General features: G+C 40.2%; 1 protein-coding gene across 1 annotated transcript; it reads right to left on the minus strand.

Moving 5' to 3' along the window:
- Window positions 1-94: 94 nt before the first annotated feature.
- Window positions 95-6,238, minus strand: gpr22b (G protein-coupled receptor 22b). The gene is made up of 3 exons (XM_026919509.3): window positions 5,813-6,238; window positions 3,966-5,003; window positions 95-3,067 (listed from the first exon to the last, which is right to left on the minus strand). The coding sequence occupies exon 3, from the start codon at window positions 3,061-3,063 to the stop codon at window positions 1,744-1,746; it is 1,320 nt and encodes a 439-aa protein (XP_026775310.1). The 5' UTR covers window positions 3,064-3,067; window positions 3,966-5,003; window positions 5,813-6,238; the 3' UTR covers window positions 95-1,743.
- Between the last annotated feature and the right edge of the window lie 7,425 nt (window positions 6,239-13,663).

Here is a 13,663-nt window from a genome sequence, read left to right on the forward strand (position 1 = left end):
CAGGATGCTTCATCACTTCTGAACCACTCAATGAGCTCCATGTTTACATCACCAATCAGTGTTACAACATGTGTTATTCAATACAGATGTGTGATATGCAAAGTACTAATTAGTCCAAAAAAGGCAAATAAATTCAATTCAATAATCTAATATAATGGCAGCAAGACAGAGATAGTAGAAAGACTCGAATGTAATGAGATGCAAAGAGTTACAGGGCAGCGTCCCACTTTACTCCACCTGTATAACACTTCTGTTATCATCCATTAAATCTGTCAGATGCGCTCCCACACTCCCACACGCAGCACAGAACAATCACACAACATCACACATTCCCTCGCTCACTTGGTTTCACACATGTCCACGCTTACACATGCGAACCAGCCGTAATCAAATATGTTCAATCTCTTGTTCTTCTTCCCTGTTTAAGTTAAAATGAGCAAGACAGGAGCTGCATCTGACATTTAAAACTAAAGCTCTATAAACATGAAGCAGGGAGCTGACTTTGTGCTAATGACCTTTTTTGATTGCTCTGAAAAGCCAAACATTATGAAAGTCAATAGGGGCCATGCTGGCTGGGTTGAATTCCTTATTACAGTTTTGGCTGTCAAAACAAAAGTGACCTTGATCAGACAGGGAGCTCAGGCATTTTATTAGATGTGCAATGCTCCCGCACATTAAACAGCTGGGCTCAAAAATAGGAAATGGCCCCCCGCAGTAGTGAGAAACAGTTCTCATCTGGGTGTCTGTGTATGAAAAACAGACAAAAATCTTAAACAGACATGCCTTTGGTTGATGGAAATTGATGATTGAATTTTTTCCCCCATAATTTATGCCTCTGGGATGGACAGCTGTAAATTTAAGCCTCCACTGCCTGTTTAACATTGATCTTCCCCTGTGTGATGCAGGACAAGCCAGTGCCACATGGCTTACTGTAATATTGATGTGGAGGCTATCCTAAATTAAGCTCTTTTACTGAGCCTGGATGCCCTTCAATATTGGAAAGAAAACCCGAGTTTGTGTACTGAACACAGCAATGTCCTTGAACAGAAGAGCATATTGTCTGTGTGGAAAATAAGGTGAATGACTGTCCAGTCTCCTTTTACATTCTGCAGTGTTGAAACAAACCAGGCATTTCCCTTGCTCTCAAGGCACTTGGTGTAAGGCATAATGCCAATTAGTTGATGCTCAAGTGATGTTCGCTTGCTTGCCTTTTTTGCTACAACTAACTGTGTTTGTTCATAGTTAACTTGCTAGTTCAAGAGAAGAACACAAAGGGGGACAATGTAATAAAACGATGGGCCATAAAAGTGGTATTGCATCAGCAAGGGTCAAAGGTGAGCTGCTCTCTGCTGGACAGAGCAGCAATTATATGTGTGTTGAACCCCAGAAACATCTTTTTGCCTAATTTATTACAAATACTTGTATGTGTTGCCTATGTATTCTAATATCGATACATACAGTATTTTATGTGTGTATATACACATCTCAATTATTGAATTATATATACAGTGTTATAAAAACATGCAGTTTTCAACAGCACAGTGAATGTCATACTATTATACTAAATCTGAAGTTCATATAAATAGTAATAAACTGATATTAATTCATATATTCACATCTGAAGCAGTTCCATCTGTAGCACACACTTGAGTCAGTCTCTTTCCACTATGACCATAATGAAGATTTTAAAAGTTCAGTTTTTGAGGCTACAATGTGTACTGGTGTTCCTGCAAGTACTGGTACTTAGTCAACATCCTCAGACGATAGACACTTTTGTTTGGCTTCATGATCCTCGAATGTCACTTTTTTATTCCTCTTTGGATCAATCCATGAGTTTTTTATGACTGAATTGGTGGGCATTGGATCTGTCTCGATGATGGACACCACCCGCTTTTTCATCTTACTTTTTAGAACCTTTTGAAATTTCTGCCGCGTGAAAGCGTACAGGAGCGGATGGAAGACTGTTGTTCCATACGCCATGACCAGAAGGCCCAGACGCAGCTTTACATTGAGGTCACTGGGGCCTGTGCTGAGGATGATGCTGTTTAGAACAGTAATAGGGGTCCAGCACAGCAGGAAAGTGGAGATGATAAGGAGTGACATGCGGAACACCCGCTTCTGTCTCTCCCGCCGCTCGCGGTGGCGTTTCACAGCTCGCCGCAGAGCAATGATCACAGACACTGAGGTTCTCATGCCCAGTGGCACATTACGGTTCCCACTGCTGCCCTGAGAGCCATCTGCGACTTCAGGCAGCTGCTGTTGTGAGGACGACATGAGTGAGATGTTCTTTTTCCATCGCATCTTCTTCTTCTTCTGTGAGGCATGGAAGCGTGTTCCGATGCGGATGTTCAGCGCCTGCAGGATTTTAGAGTAAGTGACCAGCATGACCACAGCAGTGAAGCAGAAGATAGGGATCTGTGCAACCAGGTGGTAATACAGGCCTAACTCTGTGTAGTACTCGTTAACGTGCACTACAGCAGTCTGGTTGGCTTTGGTTGGCTCTGGTCCTAAGAAGCCCACCTCAATGAAGGGCACCAGGAAACTAAGAAAAGATAGCACCCAGATACCCCCCAACAGAGCCACCGCTCGGCCCATGGTCAGCACACGATTGGCTGGTTTGACAGAGATATCATAGCGGTCGAGTGTGATGGCTAGCACATTTGCTGCCGTAGCCACGCTAGCGAAGGACACGCAGGCCTCATGGAAGCAGCAGACCAGCACAGTGTCACCTTGAAGTGAGAGAAGCAGCACAACAATGGTCAGGGGGATGCAGCATACGCACACCAGCACATCGAGCACGTGCAGGTTCATGGTCACGATGTTGCTAACAGAGTTGACCAGGTTGGACTTCATGCAGTACAGGACGAGCACAGTGAGGTTGCTGCTCAGGCCCAGCACTATCTCCAGCATCAGGAAGCCGGTCAGGGAGACCTGGAAGCTGAGGGGGTAGGGGTGAGGTTCGTCCGCCGTCATGGCAGGGCTTACGGTCTCAGTGATGTCCAAGACTGTAACGTTACTCATGGTGCCTTCTTCCTCCTGTGCTGAAGGGATAGGCTTGTGCATTATCCTGTTCCAAAGAAATAAGGGGCAGAATCAGGACAATATCACAGAGATTAAATGTTCGAATGATCAAATGTGGTACATTGAACTATGCTTATGGTGAGTGTTCACCAGTAAGGAGGTTGTGGTATAATAATATATGTAATATTAATAATATATTCTCTCAGGTAACACAAGTAGCTATAAATATGCATGCTTGTATTTATTGCTTATAAAATTAATATCTATGAAACAGTGATGAGAAAACCTCTGCAAATATCAGTTTGTTGTTGTTAGGCTGTGGTGTTCCACAGCAATGAAACATTGTATATTTTATCTAGTTTTTTCAGACTTGATAAATGCAATAAAAAAAAAAGAGAGGGAACAGGAAACAGACTGGGGCAGAGATTTTCAGAAAGCTACCTTAAAAACATCAAGAGCTACAGACACAAATGTCAATGACTTTTTTTTTTTAATTTAATGTCTTTTAAATTTAATGTCCAGCTACCTGCACCTCAACAGGTATGAAGTATTTTCCCAGCATCTTCACCCCACTGTGGAGATGGTCAGAGGATGAGTGTATAATCAAACTTTTCCATGTGATGGCCTCTTGCTTTTCTCAGACTACAAAGTATTATGTTTATTGCTTGTCTATGTCTTTGGCATTGTGTTTTTGTACAAAGAGGAAGACCAATAGCAGAGGTATAGGGCTGGGGGTAGGGTGTGAGGACTGTGTATTATATAAAGCTGCTTCAAGGTCGCTGTATGGACAGTGATGGCCACATAGAGCTCAAGGTGACATTAAAAAAAAAAAAGAGGTTTAGGGGCAGAATTGAACTGAAGATAACATTTTGGAGTTGTTTTCAGATATCCAAATATGCTTTGACAGTATGCTCATAATAATAATAGAACTCAGAGAAACTTACCCCTCTCCAGAGCTCTGTCTCTCTCAGTATCCACAGCCTGTGGTTGGCCCGGAAGAGTCTGGGTGGAGTCCAAGTTGAACATCACACCCAGGCATTTTCAAAGGAGAGTTTTGCACCTTTTGTAATCCTTGCAGTCCAGCAGGGAATTCACATCTCCTGGTTTCCACAATAGGTTGGCACTTCTTTATTTTTTTATCAAACTGATTGCAACCCTTGGGCCACAGCCATGTTCTGGTTTAACAGTAATAGGCCAGTATCCACATTCCCTGTGGGTCATAGATAAAACTGTCCTATATTTCTCCCATTTAGAAACCCCTTTTTGTCCCAGTTTCATGCAATTAGATACAGTACTAAAACCCATAAAGGAAATCCAGTGGATCGTTTGGAATGATTCGGAGCAAAGTTGATGTGTTGATCTATTAATACATCCACTTCAGGTTTAAAAATAACAGTCTTAAAAGCTTCAGATGCTTCCAGTTATTCATAGGATTCAAATGACCCTGCCCTATATCAATGTGCCTTTCTGTTGGCTGCACTGTATTCCCATAATTAAGATTTTATGGACCAAGCACGGTGATAAGTCCTTATTGATTTGCTGTTGTTGATTTACATAAGCCTCCACCGAGGAAACCAAGGTCACAGTATTGGTGAGGTCAGCCCTTATGAGCGGTTATGTGTCTATGGAGGGGGGACTTTCATCCCCCTTGTTAACAGTAGCCCATAAATCCAGATTTTGTCATTGCTGTGGTGAATAATAAATCCATCTCCTTCTACTGAAGTGCATTTAGTCATTTATTTCATGCCACTGTTTTGTTTGTTCATGTAAATAATGACATTTCCCATCTCCAGCATAAGATCCACTGAGCAAACTGGATTCATATGCCTTATGGACAGTCAACTTATACAAAGGATAAGTGATGAGTCCTATTGCCATGGGTCCTGTCTTGGCAAATTTCCACAAGGTATTGGACTGGTGCTTGTGTGGACCAAGTATTGCCTCAAAAGCACATTCCCTTTCAGCTCCATTTCTCCAGATGCCTGACAGAGGAAGACAGAGCAGAAAAGCCTCGATGAACAAAACAACCTGCACTAATCCTGTCACCGATCCCTGACGTAAGAACGGCCATGCATTACCCATACGTGCTCCCGTTGCTGGCTGAGGAAGTGCATTGCCTCTGGATTTAATTATGGTCTCTGTTAAGGTAAGAGAAAGGACAGCTGGGGAGCTGTAGAGGATAAGGACCAGAAGCTTGCATCTACTATACATACACACAGCTTCCCACCCTGAGCAATTCCTTTTTAGGAAAGGTGTATGTGATCCTAAACTGAGGGCCAAATCTCTCTCACTGTGCATTTTTCTGTGCATGTTCTTGGATTTTATAATATAACATTTAATGGAATTGTTAGATTAGGGTCTTTTAAAATAATGGACCCGTTAAATTGTAAAAATAGAGTTCACCCCAAACGCCATAGCCCATTTCTTATTGATGAGAATAAACACAATCTGATGCTGAGGACAAGCAATCCAGTTGAAGACTGAAGACTGAAAATTTGGAGTGCTGAATTAGAAACTAATGAAGAGGAGAACAGGAGAATCATGCAAACAGCTTACTGATGGTAATGACTTCTGTTGCGTCTTTTCCCCCCACTATCTTTCTCTCTATCTTTCAAAGAAGAGCTCGTGTATCCATGGGAACCCAAACTCATGAGCTCTGCTTTCTCAAATAACACCTCACTATATTAGTTCACACTATAACAAAACAAGTGACTTTCTAAGATACGGCTAATCATCACAACGAATGTTCATGCTTCTTAATAGTCAACGGTTGTTGATGTCACCAACTTACCTCTAATGTAAAGGGAGTCCCAGCAGGTACCCGTTTCCTAAGAATCTTACAAATCCCAAGTGGTGTCAAAGGAATTATGTTGCTTGAGGGTTTCACTACGGTATTTCCCTGAGGTTTCCAGAGTTGCCCTGGACAGGAGCATTAAACATTCATATTCCTTTCATCATCTGAATGGTCAAGAGTGCCAAGAAAATGAGAATACACAGGCAAACACAGGCAGTCCTCACACTTTCTTGTCCTGTCCTCCTTATGCCTGCTTTCTATCTCTCTTCTTCTCGCTTACACACATATACACATGAACACACATTGCCCTCTCTATCTCTGCTTCGCTCTTCACGCTGTGGTGTGTGTCAGCGTGTGTGTGAAAGCTTGGCTCATCTACCCCAGCACGCTGTTGCACACTCTCACCCCACTCCTACTCTCTCTCTCTCTCTTTCTCTCTCTCTCTCTCTCTCTCTCTCACACTGCGGAGGTTTTGCAGTGCTACTCTCCGTCCTGATTGGTTTGTTATAATGGAGTTAACCCTTTTGTTTCCTGTGAGAGGAAAGCACTCCTGCTTTTTTTTCACCAATTCTCGCCAAGCTTTAATAGTGATGTGTGCTAGAGATCTGCTTGTGATCTGTATGAATCCTGAACTACTGAGCACATGATATTGCAACACCTGTTTTCCAGACTCATATTCTATGATCAAAATGGATAGTTTTCCTCAGGGGTGAAGGGGAAAAAGAGAGTATACTGGTAACTGATGAGCAGATTACTTTTGGTGTGTGTTTGTGTGTGTGATTGTGTGTGTGTGTGTGTGCGTGTGGTTGATTTGTCCGTGCATTAATACAGGGACGGTGCCTGATTGATAGCTTCAATTATGTTGGCCTGTCACTTGGCAGAGGGACCCGTCAACTTCAATTCATTTTCTATGGCTCATTTGCCAGGTGAGCTAAAAGCTAAGGGGTGGGGCACAGCTTCTCATCTAAAGAGACAGTTATAGCATGCCTGTATGTGTGTGCACTGTGTCCACAGTTTAATTTAAAGCATTGCTAGCTGTAAACCCACGCTGTTCTTCCTCCCACTCCCAGCTCACATCAACAGGAGTTCCATGTATTCAAGTAGGTGTACAGGAATAAGCCATTACTACAGAAAACACTGCTGTTGATTTGAGATATAAAATGGAATTATCCTTTTTTTTTTATCAGTAATAATAATTTACTTGTGATAATATTCAGATTATACAGACATTTAGCACTGGCCATGTAATTGTGCATAAAATTTAATGTTATTACTGAGTTAATGAGTTAGAGTAGGTGCTTATATGTTTACATAGTGCACATATATGCTTTTACAGTGCTGGAAAACGTCTTTGGAGTGCAGGTGTTGTATTATTAAGTGGCACGTATTCTTCTGTGCTAAAGGCAGTGCACTTCCTCAAACTTTTCACTAAAGACAGACTCCATATTTCATTTGCACATTAATATTTCAGTTGGATTTTCCTGCAGTCCCCAGACGCGTCTGACTGATATTCTGTTATTCTGAGTCATTTTTCTACCCCTTTGTTCTGCAATGAGTGTTAGAGAGAGAGAGAGAGAGAGAGAGAAAGGGTCTGCAACCAGTGGAGCTGAATTCTTACTGTATGTTAATAATTTTATCTAATGTTATATACAGTATTAACATTTTTAAAAAACAATTTGATCCCATGTACTTTATTGTTGGTCAGCGAAAGAGAACACATAAGGAATAACACATGACGGATCATGCTGTTATATTAAATTAATCCAAGCAGGGTGGTATGATATGGCCTGACACGAAGTGGAGTGTATACATACAGTACTGTGCAAAAGTCTTAGGCACATGCAAGGAAATGCTGTAGAGCAAAGACGCCTTCAAAAATAATGAAATTAAATGTATTTTCTACATTAACAAATACTATAAAGAGCAGTAAACAGTAATAAATGAAACAAAATCAATATTTGGTGTGATGATCCTTTGCTTTAAAAAAAAAGTTAGTAGTCTCAGGTACAATGTGTGCAGTTTTATAAGGAAATGAGCTGTAAGTGTTACTGAGCATCTTGCAGAAGCAGCCACAGTTCTTCTGGAAACTTTGACTGTCACACTTGCTTTTTATTTTTGCAGCAAAACCCAGCAGCCTTCATTATGTTTTTTTGTCTGAAAAGTGTCTCTTATGTAATATACTGCTTTTCTTTACTGACATACAAACATTTTTCTGTAACATTTAATTTTGTGCTGGAAAACTAATGTTTGGAAATCTAGAATGTTTTTGTACTGAATCAATAATGTAGAAGTCATAAAAAAAATCTATAACAAAGTTTGTACTAAAAAAAAGGGTGCCTAAGGTGCACAGTACTGTATATTTTTTTATAACAGCACGATCTGAAGTGTGTTACTCTGCTTATATGAACCAACCATATAAATTTTTTTATTTATTGACACAGCACATTGACACATTTTCTAAATGTTTATAGTTACATTGAATATTATGAAACATCTGCAAGACAAGTTAGTTCCTGTTATCACTTACAATATAGCAGCTGTTCGTTCATCAGCTTCTCTTTTTTCTCTCTCTTGAATTTAATAAGAAAAAACACGTTACCGAGAAATCAGAAAGAATGCAAAGTCCTCTGTCTTCAAGATTCTCCTGTGGCGGAAAACCTAACTCATAAAAAGCGCAGATACTGGAGACTCCAGTATTGGAGACACTTTTTAAAAGCTGTTACAATAAGACCTATAATGTATTAGAACTAGTGCTCCAACTAGTGTTACAGCTGGAACTACTGTCAGAGCTGCTGTTATAAAAAATTAAGCAGCTTCTGATTTGAGAATTCATCCATGCTGTGGTGTAAAAGAAATGGCAATGACAAATTACTAAGTGAGTTTTCTGTGAATATTAGTTTTTGAGGGGTTTTATCCCCTTAAAATCTCATTATCCTAATTATTCAGTTATTCCTCTTAAAGCATAACATTCAGAAATTACTCAGTAACTACAGTAAAACTAACAGAAGAAGGTATGTAGTCACAAGAGTTAGGAATGTACCTGGTCCTGGGAGTTTAAGGGGTTAAACAGCTTTAACTTTTAAATTTAAACGAATTTAAATTTCTACAATCTCTCTGGTTACTGTCAAATTTCATGAATCGCTCATAGTGTACAGTAACAAATTCTGAAGATTATTACTTTTCTTGGAATTGCAGATAGATTTTAGAGTATTGCTGTAGGATTTACGTAGAAATTGAGTGGAGTCATCATCACGCTCCTGCACTGAGTAATTGTTTTGGACTATTAAAAGTTAATAAATGTGTAAATGCATTATTCAGTACTGGATATTGCTACACTTCCTCAAAACCCTGCCACACCTTACTAAAACAAGTTCAATTTTGCTGCAGAATGCTTTATGTTTTCAAATCTTTCTTCCCTGCAGTAGCTCTCCTGTGCACTGAAGCCTGAGGCAGTGGGATCCCCAGTAGATTAGCCATTCACTAATAAAGCTGCCTGCCTTTGTATTACTGAGGAGGCTGACTGTGTTTTAATCAATGAGCTCTTAACACCCACTGTAAGACTGAGTACTATCTGAAGGAGCCAGACCTGCAGTGAGGTGACATGAAACATGAAAGAGGACATGCAAGAGTCAAGACTACACTCATAGAAAGGGGTTCCTCAAGGGTTTTTAGAGGGTTCTAGCTTTCTAAAGAGGATATTTGAACCTTTTGCAAAAGGGAAACCCTTTGTGTAGGGTTTTACATATTACCTTCCAGAAGGACAAACCACCAAAACCTTTAGAGTGTTAGGCAGAACCGTTTTCTTGACTAATGGTGTTTTTTTTTTTTTTTTTCGAAAGTATTTACTTGGTTATTTTTTGTTAGTGGACTTCCCCACCTCTTAAAAGGTATTATGGTGTTAAGTATGAAAAGAGAGAAATTTGCTAAATGCTTAACAGCTAAATAAAGTCCTGAGTCCCAGAGGGTGATATCCTTCAGATGTAATTTCATTAATATGCTCTTTGAGAACCTTGGAAAAAAGCCATTCATTTTAGACAATTTAAATTACTGTCTCCGTCCCTCTCTATCATGTGCTCAACTCTAAACAGCCCATCTCACTAGATCATGTAATTGCATTGTTGATGATTCCCATTGTTGGCTGTGACATTTAGTGCACTCTCTTTCTCTTTACCAAAGGACAAATGAGTTCTATTTTGACTAGGTTTTGAAGAGGTTCATAGTTAGGGACAAAATGAAAAAGGACCACCAGATGAGTTTTAATCCTACCCTGAATTTGAAATGAAACAGTGCTTAGTTTTCAAGTTTTTAATCTTCTAAATTGATTACATTGGGTGAATCTGTTCTATCTTTTGCTGGGGCAGAAAGAGAATGACTTCTGGGACGTGCAGCACTTCCTGTGTCAGTAAGCTGTGTTTGTGCTGGGGTGTGAGAGAGCATGGGAAGGCGTGGGAAAGTCTGCCTGCTGCACAGGACGCATTCACAAGGTCATCAACACGCTCCTCTTCTAGCCATGTCTGCTAGGGCCAACTGCAGTGTCATGCTGCGAAAAACAGAAGCCATGATTCTAAGACTAGAGGCAGTCTAGATTCATCACACACCAGACCTTTATGTGAGTATTACTGTAGTGATGACTTGCAAGGTGACAGATTAATAATGTTAATAGAATTTTTATTGTTTTGTTATCTGGATTTGACATTGATGGGGGCTCACTAAATTCCCTGTGGTATTACTTTTCAAAGTGCCAATCAAAGTTATTTGTTCTGGCAATTTTCAATGTGTGGCCTTTATTTCCCAGATTCCCAAAAAGAAAAACCTTATGCAGCATGGGATCAGGGGAACATAAGACAGCATATCAAATGAAGCTTAGCTGTAAATAGGAACTAAAACGAAACGAATGGGACGTGGGTTCATCCATCATTATGTCAATGTACAGAGCCACGTGCGGTTTGGCTACTGCGGCCTCCCACAAAGTTGCGTGAAAGTCTGCTTGTTTTTCCACCCTAGGGACCGAGAAGGATTTTTGATGAGAATCACATGGGGAATCACATGAATTTCTCTACAAATACATGACACATGAACATCAGTGAAGGCGGTCCTAAGTGGACATAGGGCCATTTAGCTTTCTCACGTCTTTTTTTCTCTCACATAATTGAGGTATGAGACTGTAAGACAGTGTTGTTTGGTTGCAGTAGTGGATATTGTTTTTTCCTTTCTGACTTATATTGTAATTATACGTTTTTCCCCTAAGGTCAGTCAATACTTCTGTGTGAAACAGCTCTAACTGACACATCTTATACGAACAGATTGGGTACATTTGGTGTTGTCCACAACCTGGCTGATTCTTCAATCTCTAAGACATCTCCTTGGCTTCCCTTCAGAGGACTCTTGGTAATATTCAATGAGAACTATCTGCCACAGGGAGAGAATAAGCCAAGTCATGCATAAACATACACTGGGATTTAATTATATTCCTTGGTGAGAGCAATTGAAATTGCCATATGCATGATGTGAGGGAGCAAAGGGGAAATTAGATTTTGGAAGCACCTGGAAGTTAATGCTTTCGACACACCACAGGGGGATTTGACAGGCATTAGGATTAGGACGCTTCAGTTACCAGAATTCACAAATATGAGGGATGTTAAGGTCAACAACTTTGGGCAGTATCGAGAAAATGAAGTGCGTTAAACAGGAAACATCAGATTTGAACATCATGCAGGTTAAATAAAAGAGAGAAAAGGTGTGATAAAAATGGAGTCCTGCTCTGTTTGTGAGTGTGAGTGGCAGGCAGGGTCAGAATATGTGTTGACTGGTGAAGCATAACAGCAAACAGGGATTTAGTATTCCACACAGATGGAAGCTACCTATCTGAACCTGGTGCAGAAATCCAGCACTGTAAATAGCAACTAAATTAGCTGTGCCTGAGAGCAGGGACTGGCCTCTCTCCTTGCATAAAAATCTTACCAAGAAATATTTTATTTCATTCTGGTATGGTGTGCAAGACATCAGGAATATCAGGTAAACTGACACATAGCCCCTCTACACTACACACACACATGCACACACTAGCCTTATCAATCATTTGCAAGGAAACATTCTTTTTCTCAACCTCAGTTTCACCCAACAGGATCCTCCTTCCTAATTCTCCTTCTTTGTTCTTCATCTCTATTAGCTGAGGAGCCTAATCTTTACTTCAAACCTTTACTGAAAGAGCTGTGGTTACTATCAAGATGAAGTCTCCTTCTTTGTCAAAACACAGTTCTACTTTTCTCCATTGAGTTATTTTTGTTCCCCTCTGCCAAATTCTACTGCCTGGTCTATCTGTTTGGATGGTGAAGCTGCATAGAAATTGAGGGTAATGTATAAGAGCAGGTGTATGCTATTTATTGTCCTTGAAAAGACATTCATAATTTTGGTTCCTACAATGAAGATTAAAGCACAAATAACAACATTTCTAACTTAAAAAGCAATGTTCCTGAAAAGGGCAAAAATAGAAAATCCTGACACTGTGCAACGCAATCTATCTAGTTCATTGTCATGGTTACTGTTCAGTACTTGCGCAAACGTTCTTATTATGTTGGAGTATGCCTGTGTGTCTGTGTACTTCCGTATGCACATGCACACATGCGTACACTTCATTTATACCTTTTTCTTCGGTGGTTTGACTTTCAGCTCTTACGAGCGTTTATCAGCACAGGCTCTCGAAGCGTGACAGTTGTAATGAACCTATTAGGCATGAAATTGAGTTTTGTGATCTAGAGAGGGAGGGAAAAGAGGAAGAGTGTATACACTCTTCATGTTCTCCACGTTTTGCTCACAAAACCTAATTAAACTGTTAGAGATTTGTCTTAACAGAGGCAGGATTGTGCATCAAGCTTTATCAGGATTACAACAACAGCTTGCTTTAATGTAGTGGGTATTTCAAATAATACACAACTTGCATTGAATTTAGTTTCGAGTTTAAGAGAAGCAATATATTTTTTAAATTGCAGATACTAATGTGGTTCGGATGACTATTCTAATAAAATCACTATGCTCTGTATAGTGCATCTTTGTACCTGCTGCTTGTAAAAATGAATGTGCAAAAATATATTTTCCATGCTATATTCATTTACATATAGGAAACAAATGCCATTACATAAAATTACATGGAATACTCACCAAACTACTCATGGATCAAGTCATAGCTCACATATGGAACTTGGAAGCTGACCAAAGTATTTGAATATGAATTTTGTATGTTTGAATTATATACACATCACACATACCACATAAAATTTGAGTTTTATTTAATGTGACGTACGTAATTTAAATAAAAGAAATAGATGTTCAAATAATTTGGTCGCTTTCCAAGCCCCATAACATAAGAGACTGCAGCAAAGATGATCATTGCTGGATAATGTGAATAGTTTTGGCTTTTTTGCTGCATCTCCCGCCTACCTGCCATGTTTTATTGAGCTCTGTGGTGCGGTCAGCATGCCCCCTGCAGAAGCACAGGCTCTCTCCATGCCCTCTTCTCTGCCATCTGACTCCCCACACTGATATGTACACACACACACACACACACACACATACATACTAACCTCCATCTGCCCACTCCCACACTGCTTCACCAGCTCAGCATCGTGGGAGCAGCTTCAGAGAGGTGCGTTCGCAGCTCATTCCTGCACCATCTTTAACACCTGTGTCTCTCTGTGTGTTGTTGGCACATGAAGGCAAGTGTGGTGGATTTCAGGCTTTCAGTTTGTTGAAAACTCAACACAGATGGGCTGTGATAAATTAGAATGTATGACATTGGCTGAAAGGTGAACTTACTTCACCCCCTCTTTACCTCTATTTGTCCATTGCAAA

Source organism: Pangasianodon hypophthalmus, chromosome 9, assembly GCF_027358585.1.
Source record: "Pangasianodon hypophthalmus isolate fPanHyp1 chromosome 9, fPanHyp1.pri, whole genome shotgun sequence".
NCBI classification, from domain to species: Eukaryota; Metazoa; Chordata; class Actinopteri; order Siluriformes; family Pangasiidae; genus Pangasianodon; species Pangasianodon hypophthalmus.